Raw genomic sequence first — 20,594 nt, 5'->3', positions numbered from 1 at the left:
AAGTGACGCAAAGGGATACAAATAGTGGAATGATGCCATATTTGGACAAAATAATCGTAAACAAAGTTTGAATGTTGTTACATAATTTAAAGTTAAATACAATAATTAATTAATTTGACAAACAGAAAAATCTGTTGAAATCCAACTGCATTGTCTTACGTCATATAATGAGCCGATTCCGCCTGCGCTGATCGGTTGAAGGACGCGCTTCGCATAGGAGTGATGCCATCTGACGTAAGACAACGATCCCACTGTGGATGTATTAGACTGCATAATTGCATTGGGGGAAATACATATATTCACTGTACAGCCTTACCTATGGATTGTGCATCCAAGAAACGGTGTATCAGCCTACTCAGTGACACCCACAGAACACAGTTCTTAAAACATGAGTGTCTTAGCTCTTATTGCAGGACTTTGACTGGTAAATCACCTCCCCAATCAGTCTATTGAGGTTAGGCTGTACAGTGCAATATGAATATTAAATACACACAGGCTGACTGGGAAGGTGATTTCCCACAGTCAAAGTCATGCAATAAGAGCTAAGATGCTAATATAAACGCTTGAGAATTGTGTTCTGTCGGCATCACTCCATAGGTAAGGCTGTACAGTGAATATACTGTAAGTATGCCCCAATGCAATTATGCAGTCTAATACATCCACAGTGGGATTTCAACTGTTTTTTTCTGTTTATTGTCAAATTAATTATTGCATTTAACAGCATTCCAACATTGGTTAGCATTATCTAGTCCAAATGGCATGATTCCACTATCCGTTTGAAAAACGTTCAATTAGGGACTTTTATTTTGAAGGCGAGCCGCAAATTTCCCTATTGTGGCTAATCGTTACTGTGACTAGCTTGACACAGGTCTGTTATGCCTTGCCAAACTGCTTGCTTGCTGCTCTTCCACAGGGAGATGCTATACTGACACGCCTGGTGCCCAAAATGTATGACGCGCAGCGAGAGTTGAGTGGGGACGAACGGATTTGGTTCAAGGCAGTCGTCCTAATAATGAGCCCTCCCCAACAAGCTAATTTATGCTTGTGGCTAGAAAATTCAGCGGTAATTTCTATGCCGAAATTGGGACTTGCCGAAGTTTTCAGAATCATTACCTGTATAGGAATAATTGTTATTTTTTTTACATTAATTTGTAACCATTTTTTTTTTTTACAAAAATGTTTACGTTAATGTAGTTTTAGGCCACATGTCAGCCTGGCCTGATATTGCGACACTATCTAGCTAGCTACTTCTCTCCTTACTGCAGGACGTGTTGTTGTGTTGCCTTGCAGCCCTAACTATCCCCATTGAGCAGTAAACTGTATCACGGTGACATCTAGATGGTTACTACCAATATTTTAAGTTATTTCTCGTGTAGGCTGCTATCCGACTGGAAATATAATCAAGTTGGATGGAACAAATTCGGCAAGTTAGCGATATGTGATACAACTGGCCGGTGAAGCAACTGCTGCCCAGTGGGGAAGCACCTCAATATCACACCGTTGTACTGGTCATTCACATCGGATTGTCGTTACGTTAGCTGACATCGAGATGGTGACCAATATTACAAGTTATTTTCCCCTCGTCCATTGAAATAAACATCTTTTTTTTTTTTTTTACAAGTTTTAATTAGTGCCAATGACATGCTGCTGCTGTTGCCAGCTAGTCAGCATAAACTAGACTAATCAGGACGCCTGACTGAACGGAAGCCCTTCGTCTCCACTCGGCTCTCAACTGCGCGATATACGTAATCAATTAGTGCGTGTTAATGATTTATATATACACTAGAAGACTAAAAGGGGGCGCTGTGTGGAAGTTTCTGTGCCTCCATCTTGGCACTTCCCCACCGGTGTAAAACAAATATTTTGGAAGCTATAGAAATGCATTTATTATTGTCTACATTCGTTTTTGCCACATTTATTATATAACAGACACCTTAATGCATACTTCTGAATTATATTATGTGAGCTAAATGTAAGAAATAAATAAAATATATAAACATTTTCCATAAAGTATCATTTTTTGAGATTAATAATTTTACTGTCCGACTACAACAACAAAAATACTTAAATACATGTAATTTTGTCCTTGAAACATTTAATTGAAATACTGTAGAATTTCATTAATTTCTATGGAAGACTGCTCCTATTGGGGAGTGCCAATATGGCCGAGTGGTGGCTTCAAAGTCTCTCATTGGCCAATACACAGCATCAGTAATCCAGGGTTTATAAACATATTTGGTCTGTATAGCTCTCCCTCTTCCAAAAGAGAACTGATTCGGCTCATACTGCGCATTCTGAACTTGGAAGCAGGAGGGAAGGAAGGACCAGTTACAAGCTCGAGCATCCCCTTCCAGCCTCATGAAGCCCACCGAAATGGCTAAAGAAGGAGCAGAGATGACAGAGGAAACTGAGCACATGATAGAGAAGAATGGCGCAAAAGAAACAGAAAATGTAGTATCTGCAGGAGATGCCAAAGAAATGCGAGCCGTAATACTGTCCGGTTTTGGGGGTCTCAACAAACTCCGGGTAACCAAGAAGGCGATGCCTGAGCCACAGGAAGGCGAAGTGAAAATTCGCGTCAAAGCATGGTAAACGTTGGATAGTAAACTGTTGATGTAATTGTTACATTGATGCCTGCCTATATGATTTTAAAATATCAGTGTTGCGAAGTTACCACATTCATAAATGTAGTGCAACATGTTGCAGATTCTGATTCAGTATGGGCGAGCCATGAATAAACCTTTAATTAAAGTAGGTTCAACTCGACCTGTATAGTTTGTAAAAGTGACACGAGAAAAGGACTCATTGCATTCATGAAGCCACATGTCCTCTGATGGTTCACTGTCTGTAGTAGATGATTAATAAGGACTGTCTGTGGACCAGTCATGCAAATGAAAAGCAAAAACACCTGCAATGTTGGAATTAATTAGAATTTGGCTTGATAAAATTATTTGCTTGGCTTGTTCTTGACTGATAATCTTTATGAGCTTTTATTGGATCTGGCAGAAGGGGGAATAGTTAAATACCTCGAGCCAGTTGAAATGGCTTTTCTCATTACAACTGTCTCATACAAAGTCCTACACTTGTGGTATTTATGCTCTATTCTCGAATGCTAGCCTACTTGTCATTTAGTAAGTAGATTCTGATGAGGGATTGATTATTTGTCTTTACTCCAACAATATTGTTTTATTGATAATATTGAAATACATAATAAGTACACATAAATTATACATTCAACAAGTGACAAGCCATTTTTCCATAAAAGGGAGGCTGTTACAGATATACTGTATCACAGATGAGCTATTTGTTGTTCAGTGCATGTGAATCACCATGGCCTTGGAACTGTAGCCCCTTTGAATAGTCTGGAATTCAAGCATGGGTTTGTAGATGTCAGACAGTTTGTGTTGTGAACTTATGACTGCTAAGGCATTTATTTATTAACATATTTGATCAAATAGTGAAAATGTCCGTCATACAATATTGTGTCTTCTCCAATCACCTAAGTTAAAAATAAATAACTTTGCTTGATTGTGATGTTAATATCAATGAGACATTTACTGTTGCAGTGGCTTGAACTTCCTGGACCTTATGGTGCGTCAAGGGAATATTGACAATCCTCCGAAAACTCCACTTGTCCCTGGATTTGAATGTTCTGGAATAGTGGAGGCGATGGGAGAAAACACAAAGGGATTTGAGGTCAGTGTATCCAGATCACAGTATGTTACAGATATTATGTCATGGATTAGTAGCACAACTATATTGATCTCACTTTGCATTTTTACCCCAAAAAATATTGATTTGCTGTTACGGTTTGAAATGTTTAATGTTGCTATTTTGAAATGCATTGGTCAGAGTAGCATGTGAGGGTTGGTGCATTTCTAAAACAAACCTGTAACCATGTCACCTCCCAAATCTGCATTTACCATATTTTATAGCTGATCCTTTCTTCTCTCCAGATAGGAGACCGGGTTATGGCTTTTGTAAATTACAACGCCTGGGCAGAGGTGGTTTGCACACCGCTGGATTACGTCTATAACATGCCTGATGATATGACTTTTCCTGAGGCAGCGGCCTTCTCCATGAACTTCGTGGCTGCCTACATGATGCTGTTTGAGGTTGCCAATCTCCGAGAGGGGATGTCAGTATTGGTCCACTCAGCAGGAGGGGGTGTGGTAAGTCAACGCCCGAGAGGAGGTGGAAAGAAAAACACAGCATTTCCTGAAAATGATATCAGTGATGTTACTATAGATACCGCCAAGGTGTGTAGCTCTGGTGGCTCTTGAGGGTAACAGCCTGTGGCTATTATCAGGCAGCTCAGATGCTGTTTTACATAATGCTGTATTCATGATTGAAGATGGACATGACAGGAGATGGTGAGATGTGGCTGAGAAAACGACATCTAGGAAAGATGTGACTGTGGTGGGAGATGGACATTGTCTGGGCTGTGCTGGTTACAGTATATTAACACAGACTCTTCAGACTCTTTTTTTCAAGACATTGAATTATCAGGCTCCTGTAGCACATTTCCCTTTAGCGAAAGCAGTTTGTGATTCCCAGCTTTAATAATTAAACAGAACTAGAGATGTAATTATGCTCTAGAGATGCTCCTACAGACTATAATTCATGAACAACCTGTTGCAGTTTGTCAACATACAGTAGAGCGACTGCTCAGATTTCAGACTGATGTGCACAATAGGATATAACTCTGTTGTTTAGTACCATACTGTAGTAGAGATGGACAAGAAAATATTTACTGCCTTTACCTAGTGTGTTGAATGATTAGAATCATTATTATCATTATGGATTATGGTTGTTAAAGCTGTGATGCATAACCTGTGGAAATGTAATTGTCTGGATTGGCCTTGTGTAATAGTGTCTGTGCCTTGAAGAGTCTGACTGGGATTGTGTGGTGTTTTTCAGGGTCAAGCTGTGGCTCAGCTGTGCTCCACTATACCCAGCGTCACCGTGTTTGGAACGGCCTCATCTTTCAAACATGAAGCCATCAAAGACTCTGTGACCCACCTCTTCGACAGAAACGTTGATTATGTACAAGAAGTTAAAAAGTAAGGTTTGTTTTTTTGTTCTACAAGAACAATTATTGGTATAAAATGTTTCTTCTAAACATAGAACTGCAGCAGTAATTGTTCTACACGATTTTTATGAATAAGACTAATTTGTTAGCAAATGTGTAATTTCATTGGATCTTACAGGTTTATTAAAATATGTTTAGATATAATTTCACATAATTACTAATAAGCTCTTTTGGTTTATAATGTGCAATTTGATATGTACATATGAAATGACAATGATAATGTGATAACGTAGAACACAGAGCATGTAGAGCTCAGGGAGGATGCAGATGTTAGTCGATGCCATATTTGGACGTGTGTGGCTGCGGTCTCCATGGCAACACACAGCTCGTCTCCGAGAGCAACGGCAGTGTGTGGGGCAGAGTGCTCAGAGGCTCTCTAAAGGCAACCTGCAACAGGCTGTCTGCTGGGGACGTGGAACAGCTGGGCCAATCAGTAGAGAGCCCTGATGCCTCATAAATAACATCCCAATTCAGATCACACTGCATGTCGTTGTGTTGTCTGTTCCAAACATATTGCTCACCATATGTCTGCTGCAGTCATAGAACTAAAAGTGCTGAAAACAAATTGGCTCCCTATTTAAAAAGACGATGGAGAACAAGCTATGGATGTTTTTTGTGCAGGTACAGACAACTACTGCAAAAATAATATTGCGATATTGTCAAAACGATACAATATATCATCAAAAAATAATATCCCGATATGTAACTGTATGGATTTTGTCCCCCCATCACTAATTAACATGTTTGATTGGCAATCAGTGCAATCCATAGGGATGCTGCCTCCTCAATAGGAGACAATCAGAAAATAACCCTAAATGCCAAGGCTAACTTCACATCTACTGTCTAATAGGAATAGTGTTTTGGAGGTGAGTCATGCAGTCAGGAGGCTTAAAGCATGTCCATCAGATAGTCACATTCTGAATGTATTCTGAAGATAGTGCTTTATAAATGCATACATTTAACCAAGCTTTCCTCTTGAGTTTCTTTCTTAAGGAGCATAATCCTTGGTTCCCCCTCAGTACTTATTGACCGAGGGAGAATACTGTCTGCCTGCATATCACAATAGTAGTAAATACAGCCATATCAGAGGGAGAGGCAGATTAATAAGCCTTTCATCTCTGTGGCCCCACATTCCTCTCAGGATCAAGAGCAAAGCAAAATTAAATTGGTCTCAAGTCGCCTCTTTTACAATAGGCAAGGCCATGGGCATCATAAGACCGCCAAGCAGTTTAGCCAAGCAGGCGGTCAGGCCACCAGGCAGAAAGAAAGGCATTAGGACCCCTTGATCAGAACATGCCTCTCATTCTTTCTTTCACATTAGTGCTTTCAAGTGAGTCATGCCATGAAAAACCGCACTGATGGTTAACCTGTCCAATGCTTATAGGTATTTTTAATACTGTATCACTTGAAATCAAGAGTGGAATTTGATGGAACAAAAGACTGATCGAAACGTCAATAAAGTGGAATGTTTAGTATTTGCTAAAAATATACATTTTAAGTATTGAAAGCTGAACTAAACATTGAATGACTAATAGATTGATAGGCGTCTGATGAAGCCTGCAGTTGAGGCTCTCTGTAAATGAGGAACATGTTGATTTTCGTTAATTGAATTTCCTGTATTTGGTAGGATCTCTCCAGAGGGAGTGGACATCGTCCTGGACTGTCTTTGTGGGGAGAACACTGGTAAAGGCCTCGGTCTGCTGAGGCCTCTGGGAACCTACATCCTCTACGGTTGGTGTCCTATCAGGATGCTACTCATACATTTGCTACATTGTGCCACCAGTATCACACATAAGACTCTTGAGATATGATGTGGTATTAGCCTGTGAATGTTGGAAGTATCTTGAGTGACATTTTTTATTTAGAACATTTCAAACTTACTGACAGGTATTGTATATAGGTTAGGCACCATTGCACATGTGCTATATATATACAGTGCTTTCAAGAAGTATTCACACCCGATGACTTATTCCATATTTTGTTGGTTTACAGCCTGAATTGAAAATGGATTAAATAGATTTTTTCTCTCACTCATCTACACACAATACCCCACAATGACAAAGTGAAAACATGTTTTTAGAAATGTTAGCAAATTTATTCACAATTAAATACAGAAATATCTAATTTACATAAGTATTCACACTCCTGAGTCAATACATGTTAGAATCACATTTGGCAGCAATGGCTAAGTCTCTTAAGAGCTTTGCAAACCTGGATTGTACAATATTTGCCCATTATTCTTTAAAATGTTCTTAAAGCTCTGTCAAATTGGTTGTTGATCATTGCTAGACAACCATTTTCAAGTCTTCCCATATATTTTCAAGCAGATTTAAGTCAAACTGTAACTTGGCCACTCAGGAACATTCACAGTCTTCTTGGTAAGCAACTCCAGTGTAGATTTGGGCTTGTGTTTTAGATTATTGTCCTGCTGAAAGGTGAAATAATCTCCCAGTGTCTGGTGGAAAGCAGACTGAACCAGGTTTTCCTGTAGGATTTGCCTGTGCTTAGCTCCATTCTGTTTATTTTGTATTCTGAAAAACTCCAGTACTTATCAAATACAAGCATACCCATAACTTGATGCAGCCACCACTATACTTGAAAATATGGAGAGTAGTACTCGGTCATGTGTTGTATTGTATTTGCCCCAAACATAACACGTTGTATTCAGGACAAAAAGTGAATTGCTTTGCCACATTTTTTGCAGTATTACTTTAATGTCTTTTCACTCTGTCAATTAGGTTAGTATTGTAACTACAATTTTGTTGATCCATCCTCAGTTTTTTCCTTTCACAGCCATTAAACTCTGTAACTTTTTTAAAGTCATGGTGAAATCCCTGAGCGGTTTCCTTCGTCTCCGGCAACTGAGTTAGAAAGGACGCCTGTATCTTTGTAGTGACTGTGTGTATTGAAACACCATCCAAAGTGTAATTAATAACCTCACCGTGCTCAAAGGGATATTCAAGGTCTGCTTTTTATTGTATTTGTTTACCCATCTACCAATAGGTGCCCTTCTTTGCGAGGCATTGGAAAACCTCCCTGGTCTTTGTGATGGTTGAATCTGTGTTTGAAATGCACTGCTCGACTGAGGGACCTTACAGATAATTGTATGTGTGGGGTACAGAGATGAGATAGTCATTCAAAAATCATATTAAAAACTAGTATTGCACACAGAGTCTATGCAACTACTTACACTACATGACCAAAAGTATGTGGACACCTGCTCGTCGAACATCTCATTCCAAAATCATGGGTATTAATATGGAGTTGGTCCCCCCTTTGCTGCTATAACAGCCTCCACTCTTCTGGGAAGGCTTTCCACTAGATGTTGGAACATTGCTGCGGCGACTTGCTTCCATTCAGCCAAAAGAGCATTAGTGAGGTTGGGCACTGATGTTGGGCGATTAGGCCTGGCTCGCAGTCTGTATGGACCTCGCTTTGTGCATGGGGGCATTGTCATGCTGAAACAGGAAAGGCCCTTCCCCAAACTGTTGCCACAAAGTTGGAAGCACATAATCATCTAGAATGTAATTGTATGCTGTAGCGTTAAGATTTCCCTTCACTGTAACTAAGGGGCCTAGCCCGAACCATGAAAAACAGCCCCAGACCATTATTCCTCCTCCACCAAACTTTACAGTTGGGACTATGCATTCGGGCAGGTAGCGTTCTCCTGGCATCCGCCAAACCCAGATTTGTCAGTCGGACGGCAAGATGGTGAAGCGTGCTTCATCACCAGAGAACGCGTTTCCACTGCTCCAGAGTCCAATGGTGGCGAGCTTTACACCACTCCAGCCGACGCTTGGCATTGCACATGGTGATCTTAGGCTTGTGTGCGGCTGCTCGGCCATGTAAACCCATTTCATGAAGCTCCCGATGAACAGTTATTGTGCCGACATTGCTTCCAGAGGCAGTTTGGCACTCGGTAGTGAGTGTTGCAACCGAGGACAGACAATTTTTACTTGCTTCAGCACTTGGCAGTCCCGTTCTGTGAGCTTGTGTGGCTTACCACTTCGTGTCTGAGCCGTTGTTGCTCATAGACATTTCCACTTCACAATAACAGCACTTATAGTTGACCGGGGCAGCTCTAGCAGGGTAGAAATTTGACAAAACGACTTGTTGGAAAGGTGGCATCCTATGACGGTGCCACGTTGAAAGTCACTGAGCTCTTCAGTAAGGCCATTCTATTGCCAATGTTTGTCTGTGGAGATTGCATGGCTGTGTGCTCGATTTTATACACCTGTCAGCAGCGGGTGTGGCTGAAATAGCCGAATCCACTAATTTGAAGGGGTGTCCACATATTTCTGTATATATAGTGTGTTTGACTTGTTAAGCAAATTTTTACTCCTAAACTTATTTAAGCTTGCTATAACGAAGGGGTTGAATACTTTTCATTTTTAATTACAAAAAATTACAAAAAGGAAAAACATAATTCCACTTTGACATTATGGGGTACTTTATTGTGTTTAGACCAGTGACAAAAAATATCAATTTAATCCATTTAAAATTTAGGCTGAAACACAACAAAATGTGGAAAAAGTCAAGGGGTGTGAATACTTTCTGAAGGCACTGTTTCCTATGACATAGCTTAGACCACAAATATCTTTAAAATGTATTGTAATATATAGGCTCAAGCTCTTTAGACTTTCACCTCATCTAAGGACACTTAGAATACAGATGATCCTATTATTTCTAGGTAATATCCCTCCATCTACTCAATAGTCAATCTGGACAGAATTTAAGCGACTGCTTGAACCTCATTGAAAACTAGGCGTGCGTTGTGATTCAGTGTGTGAAATTTCGGTTAATTCAAATGGATAAAAAAATGACACCTGAATTTATTTTACTGCCCTTGGCTTTTGTCCACATCTGAATTGTTTAATTACAAGAGTCTTCTTGTGTTTCAGATCATGTAGAATTAGAGTTCCTGTCAGTATGACAGTCGTGGAGTTGTAACACTAGTGCGGCATGAATCAATTAATGGTATGACGGTGAACAGATTTCATGAGCTGTGCCAGGACACGCTCTGCCAGATCTAAAAGAGACAACCACTCCTCCCCCACAATAACCCCTCATCACCTCTAGGCTCTTTACTGTTCACCCTTCACTTCAGCCCAACAGTTAACACCGCCACCCTGTCTCTCTCTATAAGCTTGTGTCTTTGTTTTTGTGTTTTCAGGCTCATCAAACATGGTGACTGGGGAAACAAAGAGTTTCTTCAGCCTTGCAAAATCTGTGAGTCAGAAATGCTAAGTCTGTCACTGAGTTTAAAGAATGGAACAGTCTGTTTCATATTTATTGAACATTCATTACTTACATGGTAAATGAAACACAAATGAGTTATTGGGGAGAGTGATGTGTGTGTCTCTGGTTTGACTTCCCAGTGGTGGCAGGTTGAGAAGGTGAACCCTATTAAACTCTATGAGGAGAACAAGGTCATCGCTGGATTCTCGCTGCTCAACCTCCTGTTCAAGCAGGGCAGGTGTGGGCAGGTGAAGACGGTGGTGGAGAAACTCTTCTCCCTATACAACCAGAAGAAGATCAAACCTGTGGTGGACTCCCTGTGGGCACTGGAGGAGGTAAGGGGACAGCTGGTGGGCAGGGACATTTCCCTGAACACATCTGGCATGATGTCTTTGACTGGCAGGTCTACTGTACAGCCAACTAACAGATGGGTAGGGAAGTCTTAGAGAAGGTGGTATGGAAACATCTTGGATGGAGTGTCATCTGTTGTTTGTCACTGTTCAGCTGTTAGTAGATGTTGTTTCGGCCCACAGATGGCAGGTGGGCCGTTGTTTTGATGGCTGTAGTTAGGCGACGTTCACATTCACGCCCACATTAATTCCAGTGTACCAATCATCAATCCCTCCTCTCCATCTCTGCCAGTGCATGTCTCTGGGTTTCTGTCTTCCTCTTTCTGTTTCTACACCGTCACCAAATCTGTTTGTAAAGAAACACAAATGTGACATTTGGGTGTTTCAACACATTCTGCTATTTCTGTGGACTTGCTAGTGGAATTGCTAGTGGTTAGCAGGCAGCACAGCACAGAGGGGCATAGAGTCATTTATTGAGACTACAGTCCTGCTGCTATGAGGTAGAAGATTGGTGGTTTCATTATTCACAAGATCCCCTGCTTATAAAATAGTGAAAGGCTTTCCAGAGCTTTTCCTCTCCTTTCATATTACTGGTGTTTACCTCCACTCAGTTATTTCTTTATACAGATATACAGTATATATACAGATATTCACCTAAATCTGTCTCAAGTGAAAGAATGAATAGACAGATTAGATTGAATTATTTCTGTCCTTCCAATCCAATGTCTATGACACTTAGGTTACTGTACATTTCATTGATCCATTCCAGTTTTTCTGGTAAGGCTGACATGTTATTTGAGTAGAAACATTCAAGGAGATACAGTGTGTCATGTAATTTGATTGATTTACATTGTGTTGTTCAGGTGGCCAGTTCAAATCACTGAGCCGACCTCTCTGATTCAGAGGGGTTGGGTTAAAAGCGGAAGTAAAGTTTTGTGTGCACTTGACGATAAAAATAAATGCCATCCTTTCTTTGCTTCATTTTGGAGCTGAAATTTGCTGCCTGCAAACATGTTCTTGCGTCATTCCGGTTTTGAAGTTACAGAATAATTCGCATTTCCAGCAGAGAGAGGAGTGCGAGGAAAGCCTGTTTGAATAGTAGGGGACTATATGTTTGATTAAATACATTATTTCTTGTTAGAAAAACCCTCCACCTATTTTAACATGGACCTGGTGCCCACCAGATGACTCAGATACTTTTTCACTCCCTCCTTGATCTTGGCTTCTACTACATTCTTTAACAAGGGAATTTTGCCTGTAATCAAAGAATGTTCATGAAGACCTTTAAAAAACTATAGAAACTCAGAAAATTAAGTTTATTAAAATGTAGAGAGTGTTAAGCAGTGCTGGTTTGGTATATTATTCTGTACAGTACACTCTTAGAAAAAAAGTGTTGCAAAAGGGTTCTTTGGCTGTACCCATAGGAGAACCTGTTTTATTTCCAGGTAGAACTCTTTTGGGTTCCAGGTAGAACCCTCTGTGGAAAGGGTTCTACCTGGAACCAAAAGGGATATACCTGGAACCAAAAATGGTTCTTCAAAGGGTTCTCCTATGGAGACAGCTGAAGAACCCTTATTGGTTCTAGATAGCACCTTTCTTTCTAAGAGTGTACTGTTAACAAGAGGACATTTAATAAATGGGCTAGATTGTGTTCAGAAAGCAGCCTTGGTTGAACAGCCACCTCTGACTTGCTTGAAGACAGAAAGCAATGAATAGAGGACAAGATGTATTTTATACTGAACAAAATTATAAATGCAACATGCAACAATTTCAACAATTTTACTGAGTTACAGTTCATATAAGGAAATCAGTCAATTTAAATAAATTCATTAGGCCCTAATCTATAGATTTTACATGACTGGGCAGGGGCGCAGCCATGGGTGGGCCTGGGAGGGCATAGACCCACCCACTTGGGAGCCAGGCCCAGCCAATCTGAATGAGTTTTTCCCCCACAAAAGGGCTTTATTACAGACATAAATACTCCTCAGTGTCATCAGTTGTCCGGGTGGCTGGTCTCAGACAATCCCGCAGGTGAAGAAGCTGGATGTGGAGGTCCTGGGCTGGCGTGGTTACACATGGTCTGCAGTTGTGAGGCCAGTTGGACATACAGCAAAATACTCTAAAACGACGTTGGAGGTGGCTTATGGTAGAGAAATGAACTTTAAATTTTCTGGCAACAGCTCTGGTGGACATTCCTGCAGTCGGCATTCCAATTGTACGCTCCCTCAAAGCTTGAGACATCTGTGGCATTGTGTTGTGTGACAAAACTGCACATTTTAGAGTGACCTTTTATTGTCCCCAGCACAAGGTGCACCTGTGTAATGATCATGCTGTTTAATCAGCTTCTTTGATATGCCACACCTGTCAGGTGGATGGATTATCTTGGCAAGGGAGAAATGCTCAATAACAGGGATGTAAAAAATTTGTCCACAACATTTTAGAGAAATTAGCTTTTTGTGCATATGGAACATTTATGGGATATTTCATTTCAGCTCATGAAACATTGGACCAACACTTTACATGTTGCGTTTATATGTTTGTTCAGTATAGATCCTTGTTAGCTTGGTTTCTTGTTTTTCCTTTTGATCCTATCAGGCATTGTGGTGGGAAAGTGACAGACTGACTCCCCACTATTCTGCATGGTTGTCATGGTTTCAGAAGTTGATCCAACCACAGCGTTCTGCAAAGTCATGCCAGGGAGGGTGGCACCTTTTAATTATCATACCAGAATAGGAAAGAAAGTGATTGAGGAATTGAAATCCCTAATTACAGATGTATCACACTTATATGACATACAATAATAAGTTATCATTTTTTCCCAATCCATTTTTTATTAGGAAATAATTATCAGTATTTGCCTTGAGGTCACTGTCTTCGAAATCAGTCATCCGAAGAAACTTGAAATCAACAAAATAATGACAGGCAATTACAGTCAGTGGAATAAATGCTATCCTAGCATGTCAGCTATTTTGAGTTGGCCATTAGAAAAATGTTGTGGATTATTGACTTACAGGCTTTCAGAGTGTTGACAAAGGTATGTATGTCAATAAGTCTTGCTTCTGCAAGTCCTACATTGCCCTCCTCATTTAACTGTATAAGGCAGAGCCAGTGTTTATAGTGTGATAAGACAGGAAGTGTTTTACCTTGCTGGCCAACTCTAAAAATACTCTTCTTCTTTTATTCTCTGTGTCTATTGTCTGTTAATAAGAACACAATTAAACCTACAATCATTTTACTCTGGGGACTGCATGTACTTGTAATGCTATTGACAATTATATTGCTCTCGGTATGCAACAATAGTGCAGGCCTGAGTTGGTCAGAATGATATGACCGACCTATCCATATGGTCCCTTTCCATCAGGAGACATAATGTGATGCGTGATGAATTGAGATCTGTCACCTGAGTGCAGAACCACCATTCCTGCTTTGATTACTACCAGCCTGACCCCCCCTGGACATGGCTCTTATTAAACTGTCTCTGCTGTTCACTTCTCGCCCAAGAGGGCTCTTCAGAACACATGTTCTCTTTCTGGAAGCAGCCACCACACAGAGAGTCATGTTTTGGTTGTGAAGGTGTGTTTTGCCTTATGCTGTCACAGCATGGAAAAGTGTTATTTAGAAAGTCAGGGAGATTAGTACCTGCTGCTCCATACTCATCATAAGATGTAATAACATACTAACTACGTGGTCTGTATCACCTGACTGAGGCGTCTGCAGACTCCTCACTGCCCGGAACAAAACTACTCTGCTAATCATGACGAGACTGCAGCTGGTACCGCAGAAGAGGGTGAGAGAGTGTACGGACAGAGAGAGAGAGAGAGAGAGGGGAGAGAGAGAGAGAGAGAGAGAGAGAGAGAGAGAGAGAGAGAGAGAGAGAGAGAGAGAGAGAGAGAGAGAGAGAGAGAGAGAGAGAGAGAGAGAGAGAGAGAGAGAGAGAGAGAGAGAGAGAGAGAGAGAGAGAGGAGAGAGAGAGAGAGAGAGAGAGAGAGAGAGAGAGAGAGAGAGAGAGAGAGAGAGAGAGAGAGAGAGAGAGAGAGAGAGAGAGAGAGAGAGAGAGAGAGAGAGAGAGAGAGAGAGAGAGAGAGAGAGAGAGAGAGAGAGAGAGAGAAGTGAAGGTTAATGAGAATGCAAGGGATAGTGGAGGATAGTGTTGTGAGAGGGAGAGGTTTGAAGGAGGCTTCAGTGTTGTAACATTTTACAGCATTGCTCACACTAAAGCTCAGCCCTAATAGTCATCCTTGTTTATGATCCTACTGTACTGCTTGGAAACAATACCAGACCCAGAGGGGGAAATAGATGAGTTGGCCATGTCTTCTCCAAGCAATGTGAATCTTATTACCTGTGTTGTGGCTATTCTATGAAAGCAACATTCATCATACAGCCCCAGTGTAGCCAGGGGCCTTGCTGTGATTGTTTGGTATTGTCCTCTTCCTTCTGTTCCACAGTGGTCATCAGGGAACTCATGCACCATCTCCCCGTGACATCCTGACCAGGGGATATCCTTTTGTTCTCCACAGCCTCTTAATGTCTCTATACTCTGATTTGTTTTGCAAAGCAATATATCAAATAGGGTTGCACAATGAAAAGCAAGTTTACCTATAAGGCCCTTGCCTTGGAGAAAGGCCATGTGTTTCTGTCTTTTATTTTCTTCCTCTGCTTTGAAGAGCGGCTTTGAAGCCACAGACTTCAATTACTACAAACTATTCCTGAATGCCCTGAGCATCACAGAGGCAATTCTCTCCTGTGCCGTGAGTCAAGTGAAGTCCTGGAGAGGTCCATAGTGAAGTTGAGGGGGCTATTAGAGGAATGCAGCTGGAGAATGCACAAAGCTCCCCCCTAGAGATGCACATCAACCAGCTGTATCCTGCTCCTCCAAACCAGTCAGTCTTTCAAAGCACTCCAGGAAATGAACACCCCTCCAGAAACACAACTCTAGTATGCTTTATACTGTGCTGCTCACTCAGTGAAGAAACCCTTTTTACCTGGGCCACATGCATTTGTCTGTTGCCTAGGAATTGTCAGTGTCCTGATACCTGAACGCATATCGGTTGTTTTCGGACAGTTGTTTACTGTTGTTGCAGAGCTCTCCCTCCCACCCAGCCTGGCTGTTCCACTCTGCTCCCTGACACCTCAGGTCTGGTGTTGGCAGGATGCAGGCAAGGCAGCCAGGCAGCTCTGGACAATCTGATTTATGGTCCTCTCAGACAGCACTTGTTAAAACTCAGCTCCAGCAGTGTTTTCCCCTCACCAGCCTTTCAGGCAGAAGGCCATTCCTGACACTGGCATTACTCATGATGTACTACCCCCGTAGCCAGGCGACAGATAACCCAAGCCTCAGTAGATTCACTAGTCCACCTTGTCCTGGAAATATGTTCTGATTTCTCATTAATAAGACTGTCATGGTTAAACTCTGCTGAGTTGTCACCTAGAGCTTGTGTAACACAAGCTTCAACCACACTTTCAATGCTTTAATGCTGTCGTCTGTATCCTATCATACATCTGAGAAGTATTCTCAACACAGCACCTTTTCTGTTGCTACTTGTTGCCCAGTTGACTCCTGCTCTGTGGTCTCGTGTAGCTAAATGAGCTACAGCATTAGTACTAAGTGGTTGTATATCACGGCACAGCTCTCAGCTTGGCCACACCAGCTCTAGCGTTACCTCCCCGGCTGAGCCAAGGTTGGCACTGTTGCCATAGGAACCACAGCCCTGCACTGATAAACAGGCCTGAGTGTAGCCAGGGACCTCTCCGAACGTGGGGGTGGCAGGAGAGTGACCAGGCTGCTACACCCTGTTATGACACCCTAGAGGCATTTTCACTGACCAATGACCTGTAGGACTGTGAAATCTATCAGCAGCATGTGGGCTCTCTGACACACTGAAATAAGCCGTTCTAAGACAGGCATGTATTATGGGTTGTTAGCTACTGATTCCACCACATGGTCTGATCATTCCTGTTTATTCCAGTGATTCAAATGGTTGTTGTCATTCACCCCAGGTGCAGGAGCTCTGGCTCCTGCACCTTTCTATGAACACTATCATTTGAATTAATGCTCTTAAATCTTGGCCTTAGCTACGCTTGTTGATTTAATGATCTCGCACCTGGCAAACCTGGCCTGTGTAAGAGCATAATGAACACAGTCCTCTCCTCTCGTAGTAGGCAGTAACCTGAATGTGTCCAAATGGTAGAAGGAACTGAAGCCCCCAGAAAAGGGTGTCTGCTGTTATCTGTTCATCTGTAATACATGGAGGAAAATGGATGTCTGATGTATTGGTGAATTGTTCATATACATGTGAAATGATAGACATTAATGTTATTCATCAGTGTGCAATCCAACTGATTTGCAGAGATGAATTGAACAACAAACTGCTGTAAATAGCTAGATAGTAGGCTAATAACACTGTGATTCCTAAACCCTATTCACTTTGATTAAATCTATTTTGAATAATGTGATAACATCTTTCCTTATGCACGGCATTGGAAATGTGAATTTCTGTGTCGCTTGACTGAGTGGACTATTTTCCTCTGCATTGTTAAATGTGTCAAGTCAAGATATTTCAAAATGGGTCCATCACAGCACACCGTGTTTCCTTCAGGTGATCGACAGGAGCTTGTGAATTTTCTAACTATGATAATAGCACATCATAATTTCTCTTTTGCTCCATTAAGAAGTCGGAAATGCTGTCACTTTTGTTGGTTTGTAATGCACTTCTATTATTAGCTGTCCATTGGGTATTTTCAATCAACAGATGTGGTAGAAATGTTTAGATGGGATCTCTTTATTTTTGCTGACAATATCCCAATTTGAAGACTATTAGACATTCATCCTTCATATTGTATGTACATTTTCAAAAAGACAAGCTTAGCATACCCCCTCAGTCCTGTACTATCTTTCCATATGCACTTACAGAAAGTATTCACACCCCTTGACCTTTTTCACATTTTGTTGTTACATCCTGAGTTTAAAATGGATTAAATTGAGAATTTGTTTCACTGATCTACACACAATACCCAATAATATCAAAGTGGAATTATGTTTTTCGAAATGTATAATAGTGGTGGCTGCATCATGTTATGGGTATGCTTGTAATCATTAAGGACTGGGGAGTTTTTAAGGAAAGAAAATAAACTGAATGGAGCTAAGCACAGGCAAAATTCTAGAGGAAAACCTGGTTCAGTCTGCTTTCCACCAGACACTGGGAGATGAATTTACCTTTCAGCAGGACAATAACCTAAAACCCAAGGCCAAATATACACTGGAGTTGCTTACCAAGAATACAGTGAATGTTCCTGAGTGTCTGAGTTACAGTTTTGACTTAAATCTGCTTAGAAATCTATGGCAAGATTTGAAATGATCAACAACCAATTTGACAGAGTTTGAAGAATTCTGAAAATAATAATGGGCAATATTGTACTATCCAGGTGTGCAATGTTCTTAAAGATTTACCCAGAAAGACTCAAAGCTGTAATCGCTGCCAAAGGTGATTCTAACATGTATTGACTCAGTGGTGTGAATACTAATGTAAATGTGATATTTCTGTATTTAATTTTCAATACATTTGCAAAAATGTCTAAAAACATGTTTTCACTTCGTCATTATGGGGTATTGTGTGTAGATGTGTGTGAAAAAAATGCAATTTAATCCTTTTTGAATTCGGGCTATAACATAACAAAATGTTGAGTACGTCAAGGGGTATGAATACTTTCTGACGGCACTGTATTTTAACAGGAACATTTGCTTTGTCCTCTTACACACCACAGCACAGCAATCTTGCCAAATTCAATGAAAACCTGCTTTTGTTGTTGTGGGACAATGATCTGAAAAGAACTTGGCCACACTGGCCACCATAAACAGATTAAAGGTCTTGGAACCCACATCCAGTTTAATCTTCTCCATGTCATTTTCTTTTTAGATTTTAGATTCTCTCAAGCTCACATGGTGACAATATTCTGTTATTTTGTGGCACAAAGGGAGGTCTTTTTTGCATGGTGAATTTTTTTTTCTCCAGTATGAAGCATTTGTAACACTATTGATGCTATGGCTTTGGTTACCTCTCTTGCTCTCAAGCTATTTCCTATGCTACAAACACCTCCGCCTGATCATGCTATAATATGACTGACAATGTAATCGTCTTCTCCAGACCTTCAGAACATCTGCCTTTCCTGTCATTTGGGGTCTTGTCAATGTTGGATGCTACTGGAAGTTGTGACAGTAGCTGTCTGCCTAGAGATCTAGCTCCTGTGTGAGGCTGGTGTGGGATGCCGTGGCCTTTTCCTGCTGTGGGAGGAGGATCTGTTCATTAACCAGCTGCCCACATTCATCTGGGAGGACCGCTCTCTGCTGAACATTCAGATTATGGCTGCCTGCTAAAGAATGTCAAGTCATTTATCAAGCCTGACAATGCGTTTTTGGAAAGGGCCTTCTGATCCTCATAGGCTTGTCACTCACTGGTACGACACATCACAGTACTACTTCTGGCCTGGTCTCAGAAAGGAATTCCAAGATATGACTGTTTAACATCACAGGGATACCACCGGGATGCAGCCATACCTGGTTGTGTAAGCAGAAGCTTTTCCGTACATTTTCCCAGTGAGTTCTGTGAAATCCGTTCTGAAGTTATTTTTGTGGTTTGAACACGTCACAGTTGGTGAAATTAGTTGTGTAACTGTCAGCAGTTGGTGAAATGAGTTGTGTAACTGTCAGCAGTTGGTGAAATGAGTTGTGTAACTGTCAGCAGTTGTGGGAGGACTGGTACTGTAGCTCTCTGTGGAGCTCTCAGTGATGTTGTCTTGGGAGGATGTCGTGCAGCATGTGAGTTTCAGCTTTATATGAGAGGGAGAGAGGGAGGGAGGGAGGGAGGGAGGGAGGGAGGGGGAGAGAGAGAGTGAGAGAGAGTGAGAGTGAGAGAGAGAGAGAGAGAGAGAGAGAGTTTATGAGATGTTTTGTCTTTTTCCTGGGAACACTGTGCTCTGCTGTTGTCAGTTAGGTTTGGCACGAAATGCAGGGTATTCTTTGGAACCACAGCCCATGAAGAGCCTCATTAAAGGGAAGTGGGGTGGCGAGCCAGGGGAAAAGACTCCCGTTGCTTGTGTGCGTGGGATGAGAATTCAGGGGGCGTTGGTTAGTGTAAATGCTGACCCTGGAAAACGGTTCTTGCCTGGCTGGAGAGGGTGGAGGGTGTGTCTTTAGGATGGAATGAAGGAGAGGTTGCCTGGATACCCATGCAGCATTGCCTGTCCAACCTGGAGTGGCTTGGCCAATTAGTGTGTAGTTGAGATCTAGACAGGGAGTACAGTAGGGGTTCACCATGGATAAAGCATGGCAGAGCCTCCTTGCTGGTTCTCAGATATGTGCCTGCTTCACAATTTACCCCCCACTGACTCTCCAACCAGCCACAATTCTCCATCATTGTTAATTAACATCACATTAACGGTCCCTGACCTATTTCTGCTTTAGGCTTGGATTACATCATTTCTTTAAACCAAAGAATGTTTTGGAAACAATGGGATCCAGACAAAGAGGAGCATTGTCTGTGTGTACCATGGTAATGTGAACAGTGATAAATGGCATCCACGGTCATCATCTGTGAGGGATTTAACTATTCCCATGTAGTGATTAATTAGATCCCCATGAGTTTTAATGTGCAAGATCAGAGTAATCACATTACCCTTTTCCATGAAACCCCTCTACCTTCCATCACGCCAGCACAGTTATTGAATGAATTTATAGTATACATAATTTCCAATGCAGTAACTCTGATAACGGCTTTGAACACACACTGACACAGACTGCTGGTTCACAGTCTGGATTATGTTGTACTGGTTTCATGCTTGAGTTCCTTCCACCTTTTTATTTTTATTTTTTTATTTCACCTTTATTTAACCAGGTAAGCCAGTTGAGAACACGTTCTCAT

The 20,594-nt window shown here is 41.4% G+C and overlaps 1 protein-coding gene across 1 annotated transcript in view; it reads left to right on the top strand.

The window, feature by feature from the left end:
• Positions 1 to 2,358: 2,358 nt before the first annotated feature.
• LOC311127555 (synaptic vesicle membrane protein VAT-1 homolog-like) overlaps positions 2,359 to 20,594 on the top strand; it is a gene marked incomplete at its 5' end in the record, with an annotated part of 29,040 nt that continues 10,804 nt past the window's right edge. The window contains 7 exons of the mRNA XM_084159371.1: positions 2,359 to 2,588; positions 3,567 to 3,700; positions 3,961 to 4,172; positions 4,921 to 5,063; positions 6,720 to 6,823; positions 10,266 to 10,321; positions 10,471 to 10,665. Coding sequence (XP_084015497.1) covers positions 2,359 to 2,588; positions 3,567 to 3,700; positions 3,961 to 4,172; positions 4,921 to 5,063; positions 6,720 to 6,823; positions 10,266 to 10,321; positions 10,471 to 10,665 — 1,074 coding nt within the window. The remainder of the gene's footprint in view (positions 2,589 to 3,566; positions 3,701 to 3,960; positions 4,173 to 4,920; positions 5,064 to 6,719; positions 6,824 to 10,265; positions 10,322 to 10,470; positions 10,666 to 20,594) is intronic.

Source organism: Coregonus lavaretus (assembly GCF_964263955.1).
Source record: "Coregonus lavaretus genome assembly, chromosome: 4".
Taxonomy (NCBI): Eukaryota; Metazoa; Chordata; class Actinopteri; order Salmoniformes; family Salmonidae; genus Coregonus; species Coregonus lavaretus.
The sequence above is the reverse complement of the archived record's forward strand: the minus strand, read 5'-3'. Positions and strand labels throughout refer to the sequence as shown.